The sequence below is a fragment of the Kwoniella dendrophila genome, chromosome 10, assembly GCF_036810415.1.
Source record: "Kwoniella dendrophila CBS 6074 chromosome 10, complete sequence".
Classification (NCBI taxonomy): Eukaryota; Fungi; Basidiomycota; class Tremellomycetes; order Tremellales; family Cryptococcaceae; genus Kwoniella; species Kwoniella dendrophila.
The window spans coordinates 811945-835583 of record NC_089485.1 but is presented as its reverse complement, the minus strand read 5'-3'; the positions used below and the strand labels follow the sequence as shown (position 1 = coordinate 835583).

Genomic DNA, 23639 nt, shown 5'->3' with positions numbered 1-23639 from the left:
TTAACATTCTTTGAGTGCATTTATCAATCCTCATTGATTTGTGCAAAACTTCCTCCTTCTTGTCCGAAAATGAATGACAAACTTTCACTTCCAACCTTTTATTATTCTCCCCATTCTAACCATTCACCATAAGCATTAGGTCTTTCAGCTCTTAAATAACCTTCAAACGTTCTTTTCAAAACAGTTGACCAACTTAAATCAATTTCATCATCCATATCTTCTCTTGAACTAACCAAACTTTCACCTTGAATAATACTTTTTCCGATGGTTTCTCTTTCATCTCCATTTTCATTATCATTATTGTCATTATCTGATATAATATTAGCTTGACCTTGTAAAGTTGACGCTTTAGCTGCATCTTTTAAAGCTTTTTCACCTTTGATAAACCTTTGTCCTAAATCTGGCCAGTTTCGTGATGGATCAAATGGTAACCACCTATAATAAAGTATTATATGAACAGAATCAATCAGTCTTAGCATGGTATTCAATCCCACAAACCAATAATGAGGACATTCGATGAAACAGATCACTCACCAGAAATTATGGAAATGATACGAGAATGCTCCTCTGAAGAAACCATCAAAACCTAATGGTTGTGGACCGGCAGTATCGAATTTATCATTAGAGAAGAATACGGAGAACCTAGAGGTACAAAGAAAGAGTGTTAGCGTGTCATTTGTAATTTACCAGAATTGCAGAACAAGGGAAACAGTCAACTTACTCTGGGAAATATGGGAAAGGTGGTCTTTCTCTTTGATATCTTTCCATATTTAACCAAGCGGGATCGAATAAAGCATCCGGTACTCTAAATAATAATTTATCTAAACCTGCATCTTTGAGATATCTAGAAACAGTCATTGGATGAAAATCTAAACCATTTTCTAAAGCAGTTTTAAATAAAAAAGTGGCTAAAGCAGATTTTTTATGTAATTTTAATACTGCAGTATTATATTTTTGATGCCATGACCATCTATATGCAAATTGACCTCTATAATTCCATAATTCTTCCCAATCTCTTAAAAATAATGTATCTGCATCTAAATAAATTCCACCAAATCTATATGTTAGAACAAATCTTGCCATATCACTTAAAATCACTGATAATCTATCATAATCTGATTCACTTGAACTTCCAACTTTTTCGAATACGCTATCTTTTTTCTTGTTACTATTAGCAGATTTAGTAGTCTGTGGTAATTCTGTAGTTTCTTCATCAACTTTAATTTCATCTAATAATTCACCTAATTTAGGTGATAATTCATCATTTTCATCATTTTCTCCATTTTCAGTTTGTGTAGCTAAAACAGCAGCAACAGCTTGTTCTTTCTGTTGTTGCTGTTGTTTATAAACATTACCACCAGAATTGAAAATTTGCATATCTCTCCAATGATCTCTCAATTCATCTATACCATCTAGTTGTTCAGTCGTATTCCACATTTTGAATTTCACAACTTCCCTGAACCTTTCATGTAAAAATGGTGCTGACCATGGGTTTGTTGCTAAAGTCTCATACATTTCCCTTTTAGCTGATGGATTAGGCACGGCAGCTGCAGGTCCAGGATTTATCCATACCCAGAACTGAGGACGACAAGTACCTTTGACTGTATCTGAAGTTGAATCTAGTGGTTTATCCAATCCTAAATTCTGTGTGAACAGGAACGACATTACAGCCATATATGGTTTATCGGTAAATGCACCTGCCCAAAACATGTGGAAGATTCTAGGATGGAGTTCATCACATGCTGATCGTGAATCGAAACTTGCTGAGACTGGATAGGGACTTTGAAGGGTGAGGGGACTTCTGGAAAGGTCGGAACTTCGAGTAGTAAGGGAGGTTGTACGTGGGGTCCAGTCGTTTCGCTTCTCAGGTGTGGTTGATTCGTAGTACATTTGCTTGTATTGCGATAGATAGTTCCCTCTCCTCACACGACCGTTACTGTCTAAGCCTCCACCGATACGCAGGAATTCCAGGCAGTCTCGGACGTACTACAATCGGAGGGTTAGTGTTAGCTTATTACGGATGTTTGTTTCATCTGCACCTTTCGTACTCTCAGCTTTCTACCTCGCCAACCATACACACAACAGACGTATAAACTTTGCTCCTGATGGATATATGATGAAAGGCGGATTCAATTTGCTCACCTTGTTATTCCCAAAATCACATTTCTCCAATACCAACTCCAAATCCAATATCGTACCAGGAGCAGGTCTAGGTGCAAAACCAGGTTGATTCTCTCTTGTATCCCATACATTCAGGTAATTTCTGTCTGGTCCCGAACCAATTAGATTTATTTTAGGTTGTGCAGGTGAATTTCGATTCTGATATGCTACTAATGGTGTGGGCGTGGAAGGTGAGGGTAATAATGATGCAGGTACTATGGGATTATGTAGAGATGGTGATAATGGTATATGGTCGGGCGCTGTTTGAGAGACACCGCAATGAATTAGTCTGGGTATCCGGAGCGGAAAAAGAGAGAGAGAGAGAGAGAGAGAGAGGAAGTCAAGAAAAGAGTGTCGTAAGAGAGTGGAAGCTTCAAGATAAAAGCTGTTATATATACTCACGATGCTGTACACTTGGATAATGACCTGACAAAACTTCCCATTCCCAAATCATTGCAGATTCATCTAAAGTTATAACTCTTGTATCTGGATCAACAAATGGAGCTGACCAAGTTGGACCACCTTTTCTAGTTTTTTTAAAACCTAATAAAAATAAACCTAAACTTAAAGCAATAACTAAAAATAATAAAATACGTATTGGTGAATTCAATTTAGGTAATCTTGAATATAATCTTGTTGGTATAGGTAAATATAATTTTATGTATTTTCTTCTACCACCACCACCACCACTACCACCGGAAAGTGATGAACTTCTGCTATGTGATCTTGATGATGGACTACTATGTGTTGAAGAAGATAATCCATTTCCATTATATAAACTATCATTATTAGATTTTGTTGATGATGATGAAGAAAAGAATGAAGGTAAAGGTAAATATATTATTGTAAAGAATCTACCATATCCTGCTATTTGTGGTGAACTTGCTAATCCATGGGAATGGGAATGGGAATGCCCATGTCCATGTCCATGTCCATGATGATTATCATATCTTTTATCTGTATCCCACTGCGTTGTAGGTAATGGTGATCTACGTGGTTTCGTACTTGGTGTATGTCTTTTAACTTGACCAAAAAGAGACATCTCGAAAACAAGTAAGCTGATTTGCAGGTGATGAGATGAGGTAAGGTCTAGTCAACTGTGAGATATTTGAAATAACGTCTGTCTGCTAGTAACAACCCAAGTTGCAGATCTTCTGTTTCCTGAAATTGAAATTGAAATTTCCACTTTCACCAGATGGCTGTAAAACTAATGTCAACCTGTTTTCTTATTTGCTGACGTTAATGTCTAGTATTATTGATAGGTATATATCTGATTTATGTGAGGATGGTAGTCATCGTGTCTTTGACTATTTTGAGGTATGTGAAGATGTTCAAACCAATTATCAAAAGTATAAAAGTATGAAAATCCATAAAGTCTTGGTATCCAAGCTCAATATATTATAATGCGCAGTGATACAATAGACTAACGCTTGGATCCCCTCCATATATACAATAACGGAAGCAATTTACCCACGTGACACGTCATCAATTAGTTAAACTCATGAGTCAAGAGACGCAAATAACTGTCCTGTAATGGGGATTCACATGCATAATGCATAGATAACTAAGATTGCGATTTTGTAGTAATAATTTTAAAACCAATGGTGAATGCTGTCACATCGAACGAAACCATTTACTCTAAACAATCGAAAGCCATCCCATCCACAAGACTTGACTCATAGCCATGACAAACAGGAATTGCACTCTTCTTGATCTCTGAGAATGTGATAGAGTATTTGTGACTGTTGAAACTGAAGCATCTGGAAGTAAGACGTATTTGAGTGATCGTAGCTGGAAGTGAAAGTGTATGATATTAGTATCATTCTCATGACCAGACAGTTGTGCAGTTCAGATATATGATACTGTTTAAAAAACACTTACTAGGAAAAACGCATTCGCTCCAAAGGTATAAACAAATACACCCCAAGAAACTAATTTACCGAAACCTAACATACTTGTTATTATACAAACTATAATACCAACGAATTTATATCCACCATAACCAATTAATTCTACACCTGATGCACCACCACCTTTAACATCAAGTAAATAACAACCTAATTTAATCGCACAAAATTCTAATATAACTACAGCTAATGATTTTGATAATGATAAACCTAAAACTTCAGGATGAAATCTTGATTGCAAACCTGATGCTAAAGCTGATAATAATGTATATGTAACTAATGCCATTGCTATTTTAGATATGATAGTGATTTTTTATCAGTAAATGGTTCAGGTAGTATTCCGGAGAAACAACTTACTAGGTATATATAAATCAGGAGCATTTATATCATCTCTGGGTGGTTGCCATCCTTCCATAGCTCCATTTTCAGATGATCTCTTAACTTGTCTTGACCATGGTTTATGTCTCCAAGGGAATAAAACTAATCTTAATTTGTTCAATACGTAAGAATTCGTTACGGAGAACGATACTTTAATCAGGTGTAAAGGAAGGTATCGAGTGAACTGTGGGCAAAAGACAAATATTAGCATATATTATCCCATATATAGTCTTACTTCTAGCCAAGACTTCAACAAAGCACTTACATTCTTTTCAACGTATTCTTGTCCGGCAGCTACAGCAGATTTACCGAACTGTACACCCATTTGAGCAGTAGCATCATTCATACCTGGCCAAGTACCACCAAATGAATTCGCTTGATTCATCGTACTATAACCTTGTGGACCTGGTGCATGTCCAACACTTACACCAGGTGTATTAGAGGCAGGATAACCATTTCTTTGATTTGGTGGATTATAAGCATTAAATGATGAAGTTGATGCCCCTCCCGATGAATTATTATGATGTTGTTGTTGTTGTACAGATTCACCTACAGGAGGTGAAGAATATCTTATATAGCCATCTTGTGATAATCTTTGTGCTTGTGAATAAGGTGATGAATTTGTTGATCCACCTGTAGGTGTATGTGGTGGTTCAGGTGGTGGATAAGCAGGATGTGTAGGTTTAGGATGTTGTAATGGAGGTGGTGATCTTGATGACATATATGGTGGTGCTGCCATTTTTCGATATTGATCTTTTCTTTGCTAATTCAGGCTTCCTAAGCTGTCTCTACTAGGTGTTTATAGCAAAGTGAGAAGTAATATTATATAGATGTTCTATATTACCACAACAATCAATATGCACAGTAGTAACAAGGTATTGGTATTTCCGCAATATCTTTAAGTTATCTATCTACGCGTCATGTAGCACAACGACAACGACAACGACAACGTGGCATCACACTATCAAACAAAAGTGGTACACCTAAATATTTTATATCCTATTTATCCTCATTTTATCCCGTCTATATATTCATTCGAGATTTATTGATTTCTGTTCTCTTAGAACAGTTGATTCTCATTCTTGCTAAATTCTTAGTAAAACAGTTCCTCTTGTACAGGTTGGAATAGCAAGGATGAGTACTTCGGAAATACCAACACAGTCAGTCGAGGCTATAATGCCCGAGACTGTTACAACTGCAGAAACTATGGAAATCGATGCACCCATCAATGAAATACCTCAAGCAGGCAATACAGAATCAGCAGAATCATCTTCAATGAAACCTCCACCAGCTAAAAGACGTAAAGGTGAAAATGAAGAACCAAAAGAACCTTTATCCGAAGTGATCTTGAGAAGATTAACAAGGATTTCAGACGGTGATACTGTTATGTTGAAATTACCTAGTGATGCTATTAAAGTGGTTACTATACAAAAGGATGGGTAAGTTTGTGCTAATATAGCAGTATATCTCTAATGATCATCAACGCTAAGAGAGTGTTCTTGATCTCATAACGAATATCTGAAAGTTCATGAGACATTTCAATGCTGACTTTGACTTTCTCTGTAATTTGTAGTCTCATACAATTAGGAAAATATGGATCATTCCCAGCTTCCCAATTAATAGGTTTACATTATGATATAACATATGAAATTATTGGTGGAGGTGGACCTTCAGGTTCAGGATCAGGTTCAAGTACACCTTTACCTTTTATAGCACCTGAAGATCAAGGTAAAAAAGGTAATAACAAAAAAGGTAAAGGAAAAGAAAATGATAATAAAAGTAATCCAGGTTGGAAAAATGTTTTAAGACCATTGAAAAGACAAAACATTGTTGATTTTGTTATAGGTGAGTGAAAGGTTGATTCTGGTTTTAAAACAATCATGTCAACCAGTCATGCTTTGACAGACCGTTGCATTGCATCTATTTGTCTCGTTGAGCTGATAATGTTGTCCCTTTTTTATAGAAGATATAACGGAAACAAATGAACATATTCATGATTTACCTGAATTAGAAAAACAAACTTTATCACATGAAGATATAAATGCATTAAAAGCACAAGGATTATCTGTAGAACAAATCATAAAGAAACAAGAAGAAGCTCATGAGAAGTTCAAGTTGAAAACTGAATTTAGTAAAGAAAAATGGAGAAGAAGGAAGGAGAAGAAGTGAGTTTTTTCTTATTTCCTTTGTATAATTAGTCGTAATATATAGATAAGTCATGCAATAATCGCGTAATAACTACAAAGCTGATTTATTACGTCTTTTGCAAAAAATCATTTTAGATTCTCAACAACAGTACATCCATTATCGCCTACAGTACCAAATATATTATTACATTATTCAGAAAGATCACCTTCATCAATAATGAATTTAAGAACTGATACATTATCACAATTATTAAACATGTCAAATATTCGTCCAGAAGGTAGATATTTAGTTGTTGATGATACAGGTGGATTAATAACTTCAGCTATATTAGAAAGAATTGGATCAATAGGTAAAATTATAAATTTTACCAATAGTGATTCACCACCTTCATGGAGTATTTTACAATCAATGAATTTTTCTGAAAGAGAATTGGAATGTGTTAAATGGTTAAATTGGATGGAAGCTCAAGAAGATTATGAAAGACGTGAGTAAATTGATCATTTCCGTGATTGGTGTTTTGACATGACATAATTCGATTGTTTTGTCCATGTGTAGAATAATGGCTGATTAAAAGACTAATTCCATGTATAACTATATGTATAGCACCACCACCTCCTGAAGATGATGATGCAAAACCACAAAAAGTAGCCCAGAGATTAAGGAAACATAACGCTCAAACTGCAGAATTGAACGCTACAAGAAACGAATTACATCTTGGTAATTGGGATGGGTGAGTAGTTTATACTTTTTCTTGCCATAATCGCAATAGTTGGATTTTTCCAGTACTAATAAAACGGAACTATATATTACATGTCATAGTTTGATTTTAGCAACAAACCTTTCACCAATATCGATATTATCTTTTTTAACAAAATATGTGATTGGTTCAGGTAATATAGTAGTTTATTCACCTTATATACAAATTTTAACAGAATTATTAAATTGGTCTAAAAAAGATCCAAATTATTTAAATGATACATTATCTGAAAGTTGGGAAAGGACTTATCAAGTTTTACCTGGTAGAACACATCCAATGATGAATACAAGTTCAACTGGTGGTTATTTATGGTCTGCTATAAGAGTGTAAGTTGAATTTGTTTCTCTCGCAGTAGTGAATTTCTTCGTCTCTAGTGTTAATTCTTATGTGTATTCTTATAACAAATAGTCACCCAAGTAAATTCCAACCTGAATCACATTCAAGATTTAAGAGACGTAAAACAGCAAAAGCACCAACTAGGGAAAATGGTAATAAAGCTGAAAATGAAGATAAAGCTGACAATGTAGTTGTTGAGGACGAAGATGAAGTAGAGGAGGTAGAAGAAGTTCAAGAAAAAGTAGAAAATCAACAGAATGATGCGGATAAAATGGAAGAAGCTTTGAATCAGTAGCGTGAATCAAGGAGATTCAGAAACGCATGGATGTTGTTACAACGGTGATGGGTTTACCAACTCAGAATGAAAGGATGCATACTGTAACCAGGTATATGACGCTATGATTGGCTCAAAGGTAATTGAAACACTTCTAGCTCATTGCATAAACTACTAATGAAACGCAATCTTTTTGTGCTGATCCTTTTGAATGAAAACCTGGATGCTGAAACTCCGCTATATGTCGCGATAGCAGGAAAATCAATATAAAGCCATACAAGCTACAAATTCAACAACTCGACTAATACTCCTTATTACATATTGACAATTCTTAGTTGAAATCATAGCAATTCGTACGTTATAAACCCCCGCTCCCTTATAACATCACCTCACATCGTTCACATCACATAAACCTCATATAAGCCAACTCGAGATGATGGATGCCAGTACGAAATCAAACTCTACCTTTAGTCAAATGCACAGTGATGGTCAGTATCACTCAGAGGAACGCGACAATGAAGAATATCGACTCGTTGCTAGGCATGTTCATCCAGAAGGACAAAAACGAAGAAATGTAATTTACTTTGAACCTCAATATAGGATAGTCTCTTCTTCTAATTATGATAATGAATCTACATTACCTCCTGATAATGAACCCAATGATGATGAAGGATTTAAAGCAATTACTCATTCTGCCATACCTATGTTCAAAGATACTTACAATTACGTTCAGCGCCATTGCTTACTGAATTAAGTGTTAAATCAAATATGTTATTTGGTGATAAAAAGGAATTATTTACTGAAAATTTGATTAAAGAAGCTAAACATTATATCGGAGATTGGATTAAATCAAAGAAAATAGCTGATAATTTAAATAAAAGTTTGAATGAGGAATTGAGGGAATTGGAGAAAGAAGAAGATCATTTATCTATGGTGAAAAGCAAATTTGGACTTGATGGAAGTACACTTATGTCTACTAAAAGTGTGACGAATCATGATCAATTAAGTCAATCTCAATTTCAGTTAATAATGAAAACTATTGAAAAGGAAATCCAAGATGAAACTAAGAGACTTTCAACTAAGAGATATAATTTGGAAGGAAAATCATCATCTTTAATTAGAAATAATATCGGATTAAATCTGATTTCTACAAATTTTAAAGAAACATATGAGAAAAATTGGAATCATATTAAATATATTGAAGAATTATCTGAAAATCAACTCTTAAATACTATTTCATCTATTGCTATAATAAATGGTACGATTGAAGATTTAAAATTGAAAGATGAATGGATAAATTTAATTAGGATAGATACAGATATTAGAAGAAAAAAATCATTTTTGGAATAAAGTAAATTGTTTAATTTTATGAAAAATAAAAGAAGTAGCTATCGCTATTTGTTGAATGAGATAGGATCAAATGACAATGTTGAACGTAATAATGAAAGAAAAGATGGAAAAGTCAAATTTCAAGAGAAAATCAAAGCTCTGAACAATGAGATTGAATCAATGGAAATCGAAAAAACTATTCAAAAAAATAAATTTGATTCAAAATTTCATGATAGGTATGGTAAATACATTGCTGCAGAAATACCTTAGTCAGGAGATGAATGGAATAAATTATGGGAAGTAGCACTTGCAATTTCAACGAAAATTGGTATTAATTCTGATGATGTCAGCATTATCAGTGATGTAAATACTGAATCAGACTTTGTTGAATACCCAAAAGCTAGAAATGATCAACTTCTATCTGAAGTACAATTCAAAAACCATAATGATGATTTATGTGAGGAATCCCAATACGAATGTAAATCGGTAATAAAGGATACTAGTAATACGAGTGAGGCAAGAGGAGATTTGCAAGATCAGAGAAGATTGAAATTATATGCGATGATTGATAATTCCACCGATATACCAGATGATAAAGTTGATGAAGACGCTGTAGCAGGTGTAGGTCCATATAAACGACGTAGTCAATTTTCTGGAGTAAGTATTTATCCACATTGAAGGATACCTATGGATTATGTTTGTTTTGTTAAATTTATTTTGATTTGCTGACTGCTCGTAATTATTCTTTCAATTGTCTTCAGGTTAACCCATTCTTTGATACCGATTCTGAACAATCGAAAAATATGAGTGGAACACTATTTTGTCCAAAAGACGATAAAACCCTCAGATCAATGCACGCAAGAAGGAAGATTCGGCTTAATGGGTCAGATATAGGATTTGATTCAGGATCAATCGATTGGGATTACCCCCAAGATAGACAAAAAAGATTATATCTGATTAGCTAAATTCAGAGCTACTGCGTATTCAATTTTGATATATAGCAATCATATGTACCTCCAATCGGCGTGGATTTTGATGTTTTGTTCAGAGTAGATTAACGAGATCATATACCGGTATTTTTGAATTTTGGTAGATTTTTGGGTCAAGGTTTTGAACAGAGATGCAATATAGGTTGTATAGTCGTTTTCGATTGACTTGAATAATTTGTTTCCAGATATATATACATATATATGAAACATGTGTTCAAACCATCCGTTGTATGCTGGTCAACCAAGCGAGCTATGATCTTTACAGACCTTGCTTAAAAGGATTTGACACAGAGCTTTCTTTCAAGAAAATTAACCGCTTCTCTTTAGCTTCTGATGAGTAGTATGAGTACTAGTAGTAGTAGTGATTGATATTGTAGCGGGAAATTGCGGTTATTTCCAACGGAAGTTGTAGATCTCCCCTTAGCTTGACTCGCTAAGATAAAAAAATAACAAAAATACCTTGAAAGAGGAGATAAAGATATGATCGAGTGATAATTAGATAAGAGATTCTTGACACAATTCACGAATAACATAATTACCTAAAGACATCAATTTACGACCAGTCGTAATCGTTGTTGAACCCATCAAGTTCATTTCTAGCTATTGCTGCGTTGCTACATACCACTCAACTCTTTTCACTTGACTCATCATCTTTTGTGACACTGCAGAATGTCTACTCCAGCTTTGCTCAGAATAGCTCGACCACAAAGATTGGCTTTTGCTCGAACATCTTTAGCTAGAGGATACGCTACCGAGCTAAAAGTGAGTAAAAAGAACAAATTCAGAAGAATAGGATTGGGACACAAAGCAATATAATCGACTGACTGACTATATTACATTTTCTATTTCGTTGTTGTTGTTGTTGTTGTTGTTGTTGTTGTTTTTGGAACTATTTTTTTTAGCCAAACTTATCATATCAAAAAGTTACTCATCCAGATACAGAAGCACCTGAATCAACACATACATTAATTAAAGATCATTCAAAATATTTATTAAATACATATATTAGACCAAATTTATTATTTAAAAAAGGTAAAGGATTAATCTTAACTGATTCTTTAAATAGAGAATATTTAGATTTTACTGCAGGTATCGCTGTTACAGCATTAGGACATTCAGATTCAAAAATAAATCAAATTATAAATGATCAATCTGAAAAATTGAGTCACAGTTCAAATTTATATTGGAATGAAAATGCAGGTGAATTAGCTAAGAGTTTAATAGAAAAAACAAAACAATTTGGTGGATTAGGTTTATCTTCTTCTCAAGAAGAAGGTGGGAAAGTATTTTTTTCCAACTCGGGGACAGAAGCAAATGAAGGTGCATTAAAATTTGCTAGAGCATATGGAAAATTATCTGGAAATCCTGAAAACAAGACTGAGATAGTATGTTTTACAAATGCTTTTCATGGTAGATCAATGGGTGCATTAAGTGTTACACCAAATCCAAAATATCAAGAACCATTTCAACCTCTAATACCAAATATCAAAGTTGGTAAATATAATGAATTAAATCAAGAAATTATAAATGATTTAATAAATGAAAATACTTGTGGTATTATTGTTGAACCTATTCAAGGTGAAGGTGGTGTAGGTGAAGGTAAAATTGAATTTTTCCAAAAAATCGCTAAAAGAGCTAGAGAAGTTGGTGCTGTTTTGATTTATGATGAGATTCAAGTGAGTATATTACACCTTCCTGTTTCGGCTTCAATAATTTCCGTATATTTTTTACATGCACGTTAACCTTCTGAATATCAATGCTGACATTGTATTCTTCTTTCTTTAGTGTGGTCTCTTCAGATCCGGTACAATGTGGGCACATTCTGAATTCCCTATTGAAGCTCAGTGAGTAGATGACGATTTAATTTTACTATTATTTGTTTCCACCTCCATTATTTCGTGCAGTTTGACTGATCAAATAACTCATTCTGTTTGCTTTAGACCTGATATAGTCACTATGGCTAAACCATTATCTAATGGATTCCCAATCGGTGCAATTATGGTTAGAGATAAAATAGCTAAAGAAATTTCACCTGGAATGCATGGAACTACATTTGGTGGACAACCATTAGCTACAGCAATAGGTATACACGTTTTAGATAGATTATCTAACCCTACATTTTTATCTGAATTAAAAGAAAATTCAAAATATTTGGATTCAAAAATTCGGGATTTACCTAAAATGTTTCCAAAATTAATTAAAGATGAATTAAGAGGTAGAGGTTTAATTCGTGGTATTGCATTTAAACATTCTGAAACTCCATCAAATTTAGTTAAATTAGCAAGAGAAAGAGGTTTATTAATTTTAACTGCAGGTTCAGATGCAATTAGATTAGTTCCTGCTTTAATTGTTGGAAAAAATCAAATTGATCATGCTATTGGTATAATTGAAAGTTGTTTAAGTATTTTGAATGAAGAGCAACAACAATAAGTACAAATAACAATCTTTGATCACGCTCTCTCTCTCTTTCTACTAGAAATGAGAATAGATGGTAAATAAAAAACCCATAGTAGATGGTAGATTCGGAAAAGGTAATTTATATAGTAGCGAGAGACCAGTTTGTATGCATAATAGATATGACCATCGCACGATGATCAGGAAGAAGGTATTGCAGTATTGATACAGATCACACAGATTGTGGAATGCTTAAAATTATAGCATTGGCATATTCTATACATGCGTGGATATATTTCTACTCTAGTACTCCGTAAAACAGGAAAAGCAGTATTTCTAAGCACTTTCCCACTATCTTTTGTGTGAACCGGAACCGAATCGTGACTGGCTCCAATAAGGGTTACTCCACCTTGTCTCACCAACTCGAGGTATAATGCTTTGAGCAGCTTAATAGAAGCAGTATTATATTATATCAAAAGGTAATTTATAATTTATACAAAGAATGACTAGATTGCGAAATGTTGAGAATGTCCATTTGTGGTAGGAAAGATAGAGGTTCTATATACATATTTTCGGTAGCGATTCATAATTTCTGGTTTTATCGTTTTATTCGTTTTTATAGGTTTTCGTGCTTTTTACTCGTTCGTAATGGTCTGATTTACTCTCTTCTGTCACCGATTGAGTCATATCTAAAACGTTCAAACGACATTTTGTATTAGTTGGAAATATCTCAAACACAGATAAACGAGCAAACACTTACGTAGGTGGAATTTCAGCTCCATAAGAAGGTTCGTCTTCTTCAGGTTGTACTCTACCACCATCTTGATGTACGGTGACGTTAGTACCTGATGTCGAAGTACCTGTAGGACTCATTGGTGGCGCTTGTGAACCTGAACCACTGGCTCCTCCTGCATTTGATGATTGACCACCATAACCACCTTGATTCTGGATTCTGAATCTTTGAGAATCTTGATAAGCTTCTCTTTGTTTTGACGACATACCACCTGCGGTTAATCCTCCTGCTCCTGCACCAGCAGCTAAACCTTCGATAGGAGGAGCGATTCCAGTTGGATGAGCAGTTGGCATTGGCATAGCAGCTAAATTCTGCATATCATATCCGCCTGCACCACCTGCTCCTGCTCCACGTCCAGCGAATCCTGCTGAAGTACCTGTTGATGGTCCTCTAGATAGATCTTGTGCTCCATATCCACCATCAGAAGTTGTTGCTGCTGATCTAGGATACTGCGTCATTTGAGGCGATTGTGTTGTCGATGCTACTCCAGGAGTATAGTATGGTTCAACAGTCGGGTTGTTCTCTTCTGCACCAAGATCAATAGGTGCTTGATGTTCTGGTCTTCCAGGATCGAACTGGTTAAAAAGATAGTCAAAGTCAGCGTCATGGGTAACAAAGGATATATACTCCACTCACCATCATGTCATCAAAGTCTTCTCTATTAGATCTTCGACGTCTCTTGAGTAAGAACCATAGCAGTATGGCGATAAGGGCAAGACCAGCAACACCTCCAACTACACCACCAACGATGGCTCCAGTATCTATGAAAGGTTTTCATTAATGACGGAAAGGTATTACTGCACAACGATGAATGAACAGTTACTCACTGCTGCTACCCTTAGAACCGGCAGCGACTGTGGCTGTAGGGGTGACAACGACTGAACCGTTGGCATCGGTGACGGTGACATATCTAACGTAACAGAATATCATGAGCACAAACCAAAATTTCGTTATCATCAATGGGATAGCCAACTTACACCACTGTAGAACCACCAGAGACTGATTGCGATCCTGCTGGTATAGAAGTTGTGGAAGAAGCACCAGCTGCCGAATTACTGACTGAGCCTGAACTACCTGGTGCGGGAGTTACACTAGCACTTCCAGATACTCCACCACTACTTCCTCCTGCTGCGTTGGTTTCACTTGCTGAACCTGTGACTGATGACTGTTGCGATGATCCTCCGGCTGGTGGTGCTGTTGTACCCGCTGGTGAAGTTGCAGCTGGACTACTTGTAGTTGATGAAGTCACCTCTCCGGCAGGGGATGACGTTGTTGAGGAAATTGCAATGGAGGTTGTAGAAGATGTTGGTGGTGCAGTAGTACCAGCAGGGGAAGTTGTACCAACAGAAGGTACTCCTACGACTGATGAAGCTGTATTCGATACAACGGCAGAAGTGTTATCATCAGTATCTGATCCTGATCCTGTTCCTGCACCTGTATCTGGCGTTGTTTCTGCCATGTTGAGTGATTTGAGTAAAGTTTAGAGAAGCGAGACGGTGGCGATAAAATGAATGTAAAGATATGTAAAGTCTATATGATGTGTTTCTGATTGATGATTCTGTATAGTTATGATATGTGAGAAAATCTAGTATAAAAGGAAGGTAACAAAGATTGATGCTGACTGTGAAAGTATAGGTTGTAAATGTGAAACGAAAATAAGATGTGTCAAAAGATCAAAAATTAGGATTGAAGACGTTGGTTGAATTACGAAAACGACAAGCAAATGAGACTATCTTGAATATCCAAGAGCCAAGAGTCAACAGTTGAAGAAGAAACAAAAGGCCGAATATGCATGTTGAAAGAAGAGGAAAGAGAGTAGGTAAAGGGTAAAACGAGGCAAAGTTGCATCTATAAAATATAGATGGATGATCTGTGCGTATTGTTCTCTTGTATAAGGAGAAAGGAGGGGGAGAGGAGGGATAATGATGATGAACAAAAAAAAGTTGGATAAAAGTCCCTTTAGGGGTTTCGTTTCACACAGCTATTTTCAATTGAATCTCTCCGTCCGTAAAAATCCGCCTAACTACTGACTATAACACTCGTAGGTCGTTCTTCATCATGCATATCCTAGTATTTGCGCTCGCGTGAGAATTAAAAAAGCGATGATGTTACAAAAAGATGTTCTAGAAATTCAAGAGTGAGAAGAATTGTATGGTAACTTGAAGTAAAAATGATGTAGTTTGTGCGTAGTTTAAGAGGATATAGGAGGTATAAGAGGTATGATCATCAGGATAATCAGGATAAAACCAAAAGCGAAAACTACGGATTACACAAAAAGAGGTCCTTTCATGCCTTTACTTTCTCAAATAGCTCAATCATGATGATGATGATGATGATGCTGATGAAGATCTTTGATGGTTGAGGATATAGAGTAGACCCATAAAATAGTATAAAATATGATTACTCACACATGATTATTTATTTACCTAGTTAGTTGATCTTTCTTTTCTAGTGATTTACGTTGATGTAGTTGTTTATTCACCTCTTTTTTTCTGTTTCTTTATGTACTGTGTTGTCAATAATATTGATGATCTTTTGAACAAAACCTTGATGTGTTGTTAGTTGAAAGAATAGACGTATAATATAGTTGAACGGGATACAACGATGAATTGAATGATGAATGTAAAAAGAACTGCGGATTTTGGTGAGGTTATGGTTATGCCTACAATCAATTCAAGGTGGAGTTCTTCCTCTACTGTATGAGGTTTTTCTATTTTGAATTCAAGGGTAATTAAAAAAGGGCTGGGTTTAATTGGCGGATTTTAGCTAAGTTTTGTGATCTACAAACCAATATACTACTACTCTCTGTTAAATCCGCTGATCTCAGATCTGTTAGTACAACAACCGTATGCTAATAACGAAAAATTTTCTCAATTGATGCTTTTTTCTAATACTCGTAGGCGTATGCACTACTTCTACTTCTTGGGGATTCTGTCAATTTCCTTCTTTTCGATCTAGACACTCTCTCGGTATCTTGGGGATTGATAGCAAAAACTTTCCCACTGTTTTGGTACAGGTACACCATACAATTCGTCTCGCGATTATGACATACAGTAATACAATTTCTATCGGGATATCCTATTCCTATCCTCGGACGTATCAACCGTAAAATGAGCATAAGACCAAAAAAAAGCGGTGCTGCAGTTTATGTAGATTGGACTACATACCTATACAGGAAGTTGCGCGTCATAAGGTATTTTCGCGATACTAATCTACTGCATTGAGCTCGCTTGCATCAATGCATATCTTGCATCAACCCCATCGAGTAGCCTCAATACCACATAGTATTTCTTGCTTGTTGTCTCCTTTCAGAGTAGGTTATATCGACCCGCGATTTAATTCAAGAGGATGACGACATCCCGTCAAATAGTTATCTGCCGTTTCGGGTTTCATGTGTTCGCCTTTGTGTCTTACCCCTAATATCATTTTCTATACAAGTGCTCTCATACGAAGATACCGTCGCAAAGCCCATAGAGCTAATTTTGATAGCTTCATTATACACACCGGCTTGTAGACGATTGAACAACATTGATCTCATCTCACTTATTCACCAGAATACAATGCGAAGAAATTGGATTAGTTACAAGGGCGATCATGCTCACACGCGTCTCCCATATCGCACCCTCAACTTCTTTTAATTTTTCTAAACTTTATTTACTCTTTATTTCCTTAATCTCTTCGTATCCCCAACTTACATGCAACCCTCTTGTAAGTTATGGATATTTATGACTCCCAGTGATCGACGCAAATTTCACTGAAGGATATCAAAGTCGTTGAAAGCAGTGGACTAAGAAGAAATGTTAGCAGTGTGATGATTCAGGTCTTTAGGTGTTCACAAGGATATAGTCGAATTTTCTGTAAGTATTGTCCAATATCTACTCAGTCGCGGGTGCGTGACCGGAGTCCTGGATCAATCCGGGATTGTCTCTTTCATTCAACCGTAATCAACAGCGTAATCATCCTTTGGGTTTCCGATCATGTCGGCAAACATTGGAGGTTGCGTTAATTTGATTCTGGTTGATGAAGCGACTGAGATACTGAAATACGAAATTGTTCCTCTCCTCACGTTTCCGTCCTAATCTCAGCTAGTCGATAGTTTGAAATTAACAGTATACTCTTCTCATTGTCATGGTAGGTCGTGCCCATGGCGCTTATTGATCAATTTCCAAGTGATTAATTTACCATATCCGGTTAGTTTACTTACACACCAAGCTGGAGCCCAAAGCTTTGCCGCTGCACGGGGCGGGGTATTATTGTCAATTGTCAATTAAGGAATGTCAATAATAATATTGTGGGATTTCTAGTCGTTCCTCTTATTCTACCATTGAAGTATCCTAAACTCAAACCAGATTATCCATTCACACAACTATACCATTGTATATCCATGATTGCTCACCTTCCAGCTCGAAACGATCATAGAGTTTCACTTGATCAAACAACTCTCCATCAAGCCAAATGACTTTCGATCCCTTTAATGAACTGGCTGGCGGTTCAGCCCTTCGACTCGACGAAGGTCAAGTGAGTTTTGTCATTTGGATGATTTGGTGTAAAGGTATTGAAGAAAGAAGATTCGCTCATTCGACGACTTTTTCGCGACTAGTTTTTCTCTTCGATAGTAAGATTGCTTTTTTTAGATCTCGACAGTATGGTTCCTCATGTGTAGCTGATCAACTTATGTTACCTCAAAACAGCAAGATGATTACTGCCTACCTGTAAGTGTTGGTAATCCTTTGCAAAACCATAAAATAGTCGATATGTACTTGTCTAACGGTATAATGGCTTCAGGTAGCTTCTCATTCCCCGGAGACAGAGGTAAGCAAATCGAATCCTTATAACCATCAACAGATATCTCGCTGATCCCCTTCACATCTCTTGACAGAGATTAGACTTCGTTCATGATATTTACAAATATACTGCAGGCAATATCCCGGGTGAGTACAGCTATCAACCAAGCACTCCTTACCTTCTGTCACAAAGTGCTACTTGATCCTCACGGTATAACATCTGCGTTCCCTGTCAAAAGCTTATCATTGACTCGTTTCGCTCATTTTAGACGAGGTGATGGAGTTGCTGAGCGATGGTCAGGACAGAAGTATATTAGATGTCGGTTGTGATACTGGCAAATGGTGAGTCTAAACTATGTCCCGCACGAGTACCCAAACTGACAACTGTAATCATTCTTCACTTTCCATGTACTAGGGCTGTAGAGATGACAGAGGCTTTCCCGAACGTACATGTAGGTTACTCCGTGATTCGTTATGATGTGATAAATGTTCCTGCTGATGCCATTTGCATGGCTTAGGTTATCGGGGTAGATTTAGCACATCCTCCTATAACGGTGTTTCCACCTAATTTTCAGTGAGTATTTCTCAGTACGTTGAGCATAATATATCATTCATGTTGCCCCCATTTGGATTCATGCAATTCATCTCCAAATCATCGGGTTCAAGAAAGGCTGATGATGAAATCAAATAGTTTCGAAATACATGATGTTACAAAAGGACAAGAATATGCGAATGATACGTTTGATATTGTCCATGTTAGGGATATCACTCCTGGAGTGAGTGCCGTACATTCTGGCTTCTATTCAAGCGTGCTGAATGTATGTATTCTAGATATCAGATTTCCACGGTATGTTGGAGGAGTGTGTACGCGTACTGCGTCCGGGGGGACATCTGTTGGTTAAAGAGATTGAATGGATGCCATATTTGCATGGCGGAGGTGATCCAAGAGAAAGGATGCCGGCATTCCGCGAGTAAGTAATAATGTAAATGTGGTTTCAAAGTGAACAGTATTGCACAATTGGAGTTGTGTCTCATCGCTAACCATCCGGGATATGACTTTATAGCATTTTGTAAGTAGAAAACAATATTCTAAAAATGCTTGAGCGGTTGTCCTTACCTATGTGTATCATTTCTCTTTCAGTTCTGCTTTTAGAAGTGCTTTATCAGAACGCTCTATAGATCCAATGATTGGAATAAACCTGAAAAGATATGTTGGTAATGTTAGAGGTTTGTGCGATATACAGTACTCAAGACATATGGTACCTCTATCACCTTGGTCTGATGGCAAGTAGATTTGACCATTGTTAACTGTCTTTCCTCTAATGATCATACTGTTTTATAACATCGCAGATCCGATACTGAATTATACAGGTCATCTGACAAGAATAGGGATGCCTATATTGGGTAATACAATGAGGGTCATGTTGATTGATCATGGTCATCCAGATCCAGATAGTACTTATGCAGAAGCTATGAGAGAATTAAGTGATTTAACAATAAAACCAGCTTGGTATTTTGGTAATGTCGCTGCTAGGAAGCAAGGCAAATTCACCGATGTGGAAGCAGAAAATGGCACTAGAATATTAGCAAACGGTTGAGGAAGAGGGACGCTTTGATGGGGCCTTTAGGATGTTCTCGTGATCAAGAACAATGGTAGTAATATCAGCTTTCTGGGTTTCCACCATAATAGAAAGCTTCTCGTATAAGCGCACCATTCAGAAAGAATAGGAGCATAAGAGCTTTAGGTCATCACCATCACCCTACTGTATCAATCATACATTCTTAATGTATTACAGTGGTTCAACGTGAGCCGATTGGTAGTCAATAGAAATGCGAGACAGGTACAAACACACGGATGCATTCTATATCATTTCGATCGAACAATAATCAATCATGCCGGGCCGGGACCTTGATTGATATGGAAGCCCTACAAAGGATCAATGCTTAATTGGGTATGACAAAGAAAAACAGCACTGGACCCCTCATTTGGGTATCCGTTACCGGCGGGGCCAAGCTCATTAAGGTGGCTGACTAGAAGTGCCTTCTATTAGGTATGATGGTATGACTAATATTACTCTTCTAATTGAATAATTCCATAGGTACCATACGTTTCGAATGGAGATTTGTGGTGGTTGATTAGTCTTTTGGGAGGCGAATCACTGACATCCCCTTGTTTAAAAAGATGATCTGCGCACAAGGCGTTTATCAATCGAATTAGACATTGAACAGATGGAGCTAGCTTCCTTGATCCACACAATCAAAGCAAGGACTAGATGTTACGGGTACGCCCGATTGATAAAAGTAAGTGTCCAGAAGATTTCAGTCATTGTCAGGGTTCAGTAACCTTCACTCCATCAAACAACAATATTGACGATTAGTTCCACTCCGCTTGAGAACGTATAAAGACATATGTTAAAAATCTTACATTGAATATTGATCACAGAGCTATGGTGGCCAACGCTTGCTCTTTTCGATCGTCAGCCTGTAGACCAGTAACCCGTCCACATCGGCTCCCTTTATTAATGATTACGTGAACTTCCCTTCGCCAAACATCAACATCTAATAAAGTAGATAAATCAATATTATCATTTCCAATATCAGCTGTAAGCATTTCATCTGCGTCTTGTATAATTTTCTTGTTCCAGCCGGAAGAAACTGCTTCTTAGTTCCTGACATGGCATGAAACATGTACTACCACTTATTGTACACAGAAAGCCAAAGAAGATTGGTTATAAGGTCCATCAAACGTGTCAAAGGACCCCCCTTGATTACATTTCCAATAATATACAGCACTCCCTTTATTCTTTGTTCCTACCCTAGTAGAACACAACACATAATTAAATCTTTCCATTCTTCGATTTATTAATTGAACCCAAATATCTTTTTGAGTTTTACTTATATACCCGGTTTCTTGCTATTCTATTATTATAGACTTCCTTTTCCCTCTCGTACAGAATCTTGACAACATCGGTCGCCGACGAATAACTCGCTATCACCAAATCTTCAATAACAACTTAGTGAATCTCGCTTCGACGATATGACGTTCGATCCTTTTAATGAATTGGCTGGAGGTTCGGCTCTGAGGTTTGATGAAGGGCAAGTAAGTCCTTTTGTTCCGCGTTTTATCGGCAGGATGAATACTTAGCAATCAGAAGTGTATGCTGACTTGGGTTTCGAACTCAGTTCTTCTCTTCGATAGTAAGACATAGTCGTTTACGTAAAGGCCCGATGTCGACATAGTAGCTAATACATCGAATGCTGACTGACCTAGCAAGACGATTATTGTCTACCAGTGAGTTGATATAATGTTGTATGATCAATGTCTTGGCTGACTTTCCAGGTGTGATAGGTAGCTTCTCATTCACCAGAAACAGAGGTTAGTGGACTACTATTCGCGCCATGGGAATCAATAGATGTCTAGAGAGAACTTGGCCGGTTCTAATTGGAACTTTCCGTTGACTACATATACATTGCATATATCCGAGTTTAAGAAAGTAAAAGAAAAGTGGGCTAATTCATTGTCTCATATCCTCACATCATAGAGATTAGATTATCTACATGATGTATATAAATATCATGCAGGAAACGTACCAGGTTAGTAACAGCAACACAATCACACCTGTTGGTGAATTTGATATCTGGTACGCTGACTTTGCTGAACATCACAGATGAAGTTGCGAAGCTCCTGAGCGACGGTAATCAGAGGAGGATACTCGATGTAGGATGCGGTACTGGTAAATGGTGAGCTCAAAGTTTGAGCTTCCTTTTGCTGTTATGCTAAATCTCTAACTAAACTGATAATGCATATCTCACTGTCTGTAATCCATTAGGGCACTTGAAATGGTAGAAGCTTTCCCGGATATACACGTACGTACTCAAGTATTTCCATTGTTTTAAATCGCATTTGACAGGCGAGACTCGTGGCAGATTACCGGCGTAGACTTGTATCATCCTCCTATAACGGCATTTCCATCTAATTTCCAGTCAGTATATTCCAAGTGAGCCTTGATGGGCATTTGCAAAAACTAATATTATACCTATTCTTAGTTTCGAGATACACGATGTGACGAAAGGTCAGGAATATGCAGATGATACCTTCGATGTTGTGCACGCTAGAGATTTACACGCTGGAGTGAGTGGCTCGCTTCCGACAATTATCAATCATATCGATTATTGACGACATGTACACATATTTTAGATGCCTGAGTACCATGTCATGCTAGTGGAATGTATCCGCGTGTTGCGTCCAGGAGGATACCTTTTACTCAAAGAGATAGAATGGGTTCCAAAATTATTAGACGGAGGTGATGCAGAACAGCGGTTTCCTGCCATATGCGAGTACGTTATTTAACGATGTTTTGCAAATAAATCAATACGCATAGACTTTAGATTACGCTTTGATAACTGATCTGATAAGTTCTTCTTTGATCAATAGCATACTGTATGTTCTAATGTAATTCTGTAACGCGCTATAAGGCTTATTCCAGAAAGCTGATCATCGACCTTCATGATAACGAAATATAGGAGAACCTTCAGAAATGCTTTATCGGAACGCTTCTTGGATCCTCTAGTTGGGATTAATTTAGAAAGTTATATTGACAATGTTCCTGGGTTAGTCGATATACAGTATTCTAGGCATATGGTTCCGATGACACCTTGGTCAGATGGTAAGTTTACCTGGATTATGAATCGGATAATGCGGTTCTTCCATCGTACTTGTATACTTAAAGTCTAATATAGTCTTTACTTATACTATTTACTATATTAAAAGAACTGACCCTGTGGGTTTTCATTCTGTTAGATCCAATACTAAATTATACAGGCCAAATGACAAGAATGGCTATGGCGATATTAGGAGGAACCATTAGAGTAATGTTATTAGATCATGGTGAACCAAATCCAGATAATAGATACAAAGCTGGAATTGAAGAATTGAAAGATTTAACAGGTCAACCAATTTGGTATTTTGGTAGTATAATCGCTAGAAAACAAGGTGAATTGCGTGATTCAGAAGGTACAACGGATCAATACGCAGAAGAGATGATGACGGAAGAAGAAGAAACATAAAGTCGAACGGAAACGAGCCAGTGAAATATCAAACTATTTGCTTTTCATCTCGGTAATTCAAAGATTATAGATATTACAACTCTAAAGATAGTTTGTTTCGGGTTTAATGCGTATGTGAAGTATTGGTGTTATCTGAAGAGCAATTACGGTCGAATATATTTGGTACGATTCATTCTTTCATGTTTATTTAACATACAACTATATTTAATCTATTATAACCTCTTTCAATCTATATATACTACATGGGTCATTTGGAACGGGAAAAGAAAGAAGGACGATAACGAGAGAATCAATCTGGTAGATTAATAATATAATCTTTTCAT

At 36.6% G+C, this 23639-nt stretch overlaps 9 protein-coding genes across 9 annotated transcripts; 6 read left to right on the top strand and 3 right to left on the bottom strand.

The window, feature by feature from the left end:
* Positions 1-101: 101 nt before the first annotated feature.
* On the bottom strand, positions 102-3202 carry L201_007255 (uncharacterized protein; the record flags this gene model as incomplete). The annotated part of the gene is made up of 5 exons (XM_066222966.1): positions 102-435; positions 535-642; positions 722-1986; positions 2143-2420; positions 2563-3202. 5 exons carry the CDS (start codon positions 3200-3202, stop codon positions 102-104), a joined length of 2625 nt encoding a protein of 874 aa, XP_066079063.1.
* A 596-nt stretch (positions 3203-3798) lies between these two features.
* Positions 3799-5184, bottom strand: L201_007254 (uncharacterized protein; the record flags this gene model as incomplete). The annotated part of the gene is made up of 4 exons (XM_066222965.1): positions 3799-3951; positions 4042-4355; positions 4425-4629; positions 4711-5184. The coding sequence occupies 4 exons, from the start codon at positions 5182-5184 to the stop codon at positions 3799-3801; spliced, it is 1146 nt and encodes a 381-aa protein (XP_066079062.1).
* Positions 5185-5579: 395 nt separating this feature from the next.
* L201_007253 (uncharacterized protein) lies at positions 5580-7981 on the top strand (the record flags this gene model as incomplete). The annotated part of the gene is made up of 7 exons (XM_066222964.1): positions 5580-5884; positions 6019-6290; positions 6409-6610; positions 6728-7077; positions 7197-7323; positions 7413-7676; positions 7759-7981. 7 exons carry the CDS (start codon positions 5580-5582, stop codon positions 7979-7981), a joined length of 1743 nt encoding a protein of 580 aa, XP_066079061.1.
* Positions 7982-8728: 747 nt separating this feature from the next.
* L201_007252 (uncharacterized protein) lies at positions 8729-9310 on the top strand (the record flags this gene model as incomplete). The annotated part of the gene is made up of 1 exon (XM_066222963.1): positions 8729-9310. The coding sequence occupies one exon, from the start codon at positions 8729-8731 to the stop codon at positions 9308-9310; it is 582 nt and encodes a 193-aa protein (XP_066079060.1).
* Positions 9311-9455: 145 nt separating this feature from the next.
* Positions 9456-10254, top strand: L201_007251 (uncharacterized protein; the record flags this gene model as incomplete). Its single annotated transcript, XM_066222962.1, has 3 exons — positions 9456-9525; positions 9594-9946; positions 10051-10254. 3 exons carry the CDS (start codon positions 9456-9458, stop codon positions 10252-10254), a joined length of 627 nt encoding a protein of 208 aa, XP_066079059.1.
* Positions 10255-10947: 693 nt separating this feature from the next.
* On the top strand, positions 10948-12708 carry L201_007250 (uncharacterized protein; the record flags this gene model as incomplete). Its single annotated transcript, XM_066222961.1, has 4 exons — positions 10948-11040; positions 11181-11954; positions 12064-12122; positions 12219-12708. 4 exons carry the CDS (start codon positions 10948-10950, stop codon positions 12706-12708), a joined length of 1416 nt encoding a protein of 471 aa, XP_066079058.1.
* A 720-nt stretch (positions 12709-13428) lies between these two features.
* Positions 13429-14924, bottom strand: L201_007249 (uncharacterized protein; the record flags this gene model as incomplete). Its single annotated transcript, XM_066222960.1, has 4 exons — positions 13429-14040; positions 14102-14226; positions 14293-14375; positions 14443-14924. 4 exons carry the CDS (start codon positions 14922-14924, stop codon positions 13429-13431), a joined length of 1302 nt encoding a protein of 433 aa, XP_066079057.1.
* Positions 14925-17920: 2996 nt separating this feature from the next.
* On the top strand, positions 17921-19847 carry L201_007248 (uncharacterized protein; the record flags this gene model as incomplete). The annotated part of the gene is made up of 11 exons (XM_066222959.1): positions 17921-17983; positions 18157-18177; positions 18251-18277; positions 18345-18396; positions 18519-18591; positions 18665-18701; positions 18768-18823; positions 18941-19025; positions 19081-19220; positions 19391-19533; positions 19600-19847. 11 exons carry the CDS (start codon positions 17921-17923, stop codon positions 19845-19847), a joined length of 945 nt encoding a protein of 314 aa, XP_066079056.1.
* Positions 19848-21286: 1439 nt separating this feature from the next.
* On the top strand, positions 21287-23316 carry L201_007247 (uncharacterized protein; the record flags this gene model as incomplete). The annotated part of the gene is made up of 11 exons (XM_066222958.1): positions 21287-21349; positions 21521-21541; positions 21599-21625; positions 21792-21843; positions 21918-21990; positions 22080-22116; positions 22177-22232; positions 22297-22381; positions 22448-22587; positions 22774-22916; positions 23051-23316. 11 exons carry the CDS (start codon positions 21287-21289, stop codon positions 23314-23316), a joined length of 963 nt encoding a protein of 320 aa, XP_066079055.1.
* Positions 23317-23639: the final 323 nt, after the last annotated feature.